The 2,785-nt window shown below is 43.7% G+C and overlaps 1 protein-coding gene across 1 annotated transcript in view; it reads right to left on the bottom strand.

Moving 5' to 3' along the window:
* LOC101993735 (vicilin-like seed storage protein At2g18540) overlaps nt 1–1,757 on the bottom strand; it is a 51,041-nt gene extending 49,284 nt beyond the window's left edge. The window contains 1 exon segment of the mRNA XM_026784896.1: nt 1,676–1,757. Within this exon segment, the coding sequence (XP_026640697.1) occupies nt 1,676–1,757 (82 nt within the window).
* Nucleotides 1,758–2,785: the final 1,028 nt, after the last annotated feature.

Below are 2,785 nucleotides of genomic sequence, written 5' to 3'. Positions count from 1 at the left end.
CCTTTTACCTCCTCTTCCATCTTCTCTCCTCTTCGCTTCTCATACCTCTTACATCATTTCCACTCCTTCATCTCCTTTTCTCATCCCCTTCCATCTTCCCTCCCATTTCTTCCTCCCTCCTCTTCTCTCATGCTTCCCTTCCACACTTTCTTTTGTTTCCTTCCTCCCTCCTCATTTGCATTTCTCTTCTTCTCCCAGTCCTCCTTTTTCTACCTCACTCCTGTTGCCTACTCTCATTACTTCCCTGTTCCATGTTCCTATCATCCATCTTCCTGCTTCTCCTCTTTCTTCTACTTCATTCTTGTTCCTTTTTACTACTACTTCCTTGTTCTTTTCCCATCTTTCTCCTCCTTCTTCTTTCTTTCTCCCTTTGCTTTCCCAATTCCTGCTTCCCTGATCTTCCCTCATGACTCTTCTTCAAGCATCCCTCATGTTATTCCTCTTCTCTTCTTTCATCTGTCCTTGTCACTCCTCCTGCCCCTTATCTCTTTACTCTTCTTCTCCCTTCTTTCCGCTCCCTAGTCTTCCCTCTTGCCCTTTTATGCTATTTCCTCATAACTGTCCTTCCTTCCCCTTCTCTCCTATTTCCTCACTCCTCTTCCTTTCCCTTTCTCTTCCCTATTACCTTCTCTTCCCTAATTTTCCACTTATATGCTCTTCTTTCTTCATTCCTTTTATCTCATCTTTTATTTTCTCTCCTATTCCCTTCCCTTTTTCTCTTCTCCCTCCTCTTCACTAATTCCTTCTCTTCTCTATACCCTGCTGTTCACCCTCTTAGCAATTACTCTCCCTTTCCTATCTATAGACTTATCTCCTTTTCCATTTTCTTTCCTATTCCCTCCTTTTCCTTTCCTTTCTCTCCATTCTTCCTTTCTCCCCCTCTCCCCCTCTACTTGCCACTCTCTCCTTTTCACTAATCAGTCCTTTTTCTTCTCTGTTCCCTTCTCTTACCACTCCCTTCTTCGATCCACTTCCCTTCCTCTTCCTCCGTCCTCATCCCTTTCCTCTTCCCACCTCTTCACTCTTCTCTCTTTTTCTCCATCTTTGCTCTCCTCCTCTTCCCTCTTGTTTTCTTTTTCTCTTACCTTTTCTTCCCTCTTATTCTTCTGCTATCCTCCTCCCTCCTTCCACCCTCTTTTCACTGCCCTGATCTCCTCTCCTTATTCTTCCCTACACTTCTCTTCTCTCCTTTACTTTCCTATTCCCTCTTCCTTGTCCTTTTCTGCTCCCAATAATTCCCTTATCACTCTTCCTCCTTCAGTTGCCTCCTCTTCCCTCCTGCCCCTTACTTTCCTTACCTCTTCCCTCCTTTTTACCCCTCCCTCTTCTTCCTTCTTCTGTCTTCTCCCTTTGTCTATGCTTTTACCTTATCTTTGTCTTTCATCCATTTCCAACATCCTTCCTCTTTTACCTTCTTGCCTCTTGCCTTCTATTCCCTCCTCCCTCAATGTTCCTCTTCCCTATTCCTTCCTCTTTTTTCCCTCGTCTTCCATCCTTGCCCTTCTTGGGTTTTTTTCCTATTTTCTCCTATTCCTTCCTCTTTTCTTCTCATACCCCTTTTCTCTCTTTACTTCTCTCATTTCCTCCCCCATCCTCTGTCTACTATTCTGTTCCTTACTTTCTTTTCTCTTTTTCTGCCTTTTCCATCCTTCTCATCCCCTATCAACCCACTTACCTCTTTTCTCCTCCATCTTCTTCCATCTTCCTCCATACTTTCCATTGTTTCTCCTATTCTTTGTTCCCTCCCATTCAATCATCATGCGTCATCCCCACACTGTCCTCCTCTCCCTTTAATCTTCACTGCTCTTTCCTGCTCACTTTCTTTCCTCTTCTTTCTGTATCCCTCCTCTTTCTTCCTCTTCCATTCTCTTCCCTATTTCTTCTTCCCTCTTCTTTCGTTTCCTCCTTCATCTTTTACTTCTCTTCTTCCACTTCCTTTCTATTTTCCTTTCCCCCAACTTCCCTCTCCCGTTCTCTTCCTTGCTCCTTTTCTGTTGCACTTTTCACTTCCTTTTCCATTCCCTACTCCCTCCTCTTTTTCTCCTGCATACTGCTTTCTATCCCCTCCTCTTTCCTCTTTATACCTTCTTACTCCTTTGCCCTCATCTTTCTCACCACTCTGATTTCCTTTTCTCTCATTTTTCATATCTTCTCTCTTGCCCATTTTGTCTTTCCTCCACTTAAATAATCCCTACTTTTCTTCCCTTTCCCTCTCTTTTTCATTCACTTTTCCTCTTCTTCCTCCCTCCCTCCTTTTCCACTTCCATATTCTTCTATCCTCCTTCCTCTTCTGTCTTCCTTTTCCCCTATCTTTTCTCTTATTCTCTCTTTTTTTCTCCTCTTACCTCCTTTTGCCCACTTCATTATTTTTTCTGTTTCCCCTTCCCTCTTCTCTCTTCTATCCTCCACCCTTTTTCATCCTCTTCTATTTTCTTCCCTCCTCTTCTCTGCAGTCCTTATTCTCCTCCTTCCTCTTTCCTTTCCCCTCTTCTCTCTTCCATCTTCCCTCCTCTGCCCTCTCCTGTCCTTTCCCATCCATCTTCCCTTCTCTTCCCTTGCAATTTCCCTTTCCGACCTCATGCCTACTATATTTTCCCTCCCTTTACTTCTCTTCCGTTCCTTTTTCATTCTCATCTTCCCTAAACTTCCCTCCCACTTCCTCTTCTTAATTCTCTTCCCTTCTCAATTTTGTTCTCTTGACCCTTCTCTTTCCCCTTCCTTTTCTCTCCACTTCCATGCCCCCTTTTTTTACCTCTTTCCTTAAATTTGCCTTCCCTCCTCTTGC

This window comes from Microtus ochrogaster, chromosome X (genome assembly GCF_000317375.1).
Source record: "Microtus ochrogaster isolate Prairie Vole_2 chromosome X, MicOch1.0, whole genome shotgun sequence".
NCBI lineage: Eukaryota > Metazoa > Chordata > Mammalia > Rodentia > Cricetidae > Microtus > Microtus ochrogaster.
The sequence above is the reverse complement of the archived record's forward strand: the minus strand, read 5'-3'. Positions and strand labels throughout refer to the sequence as shown.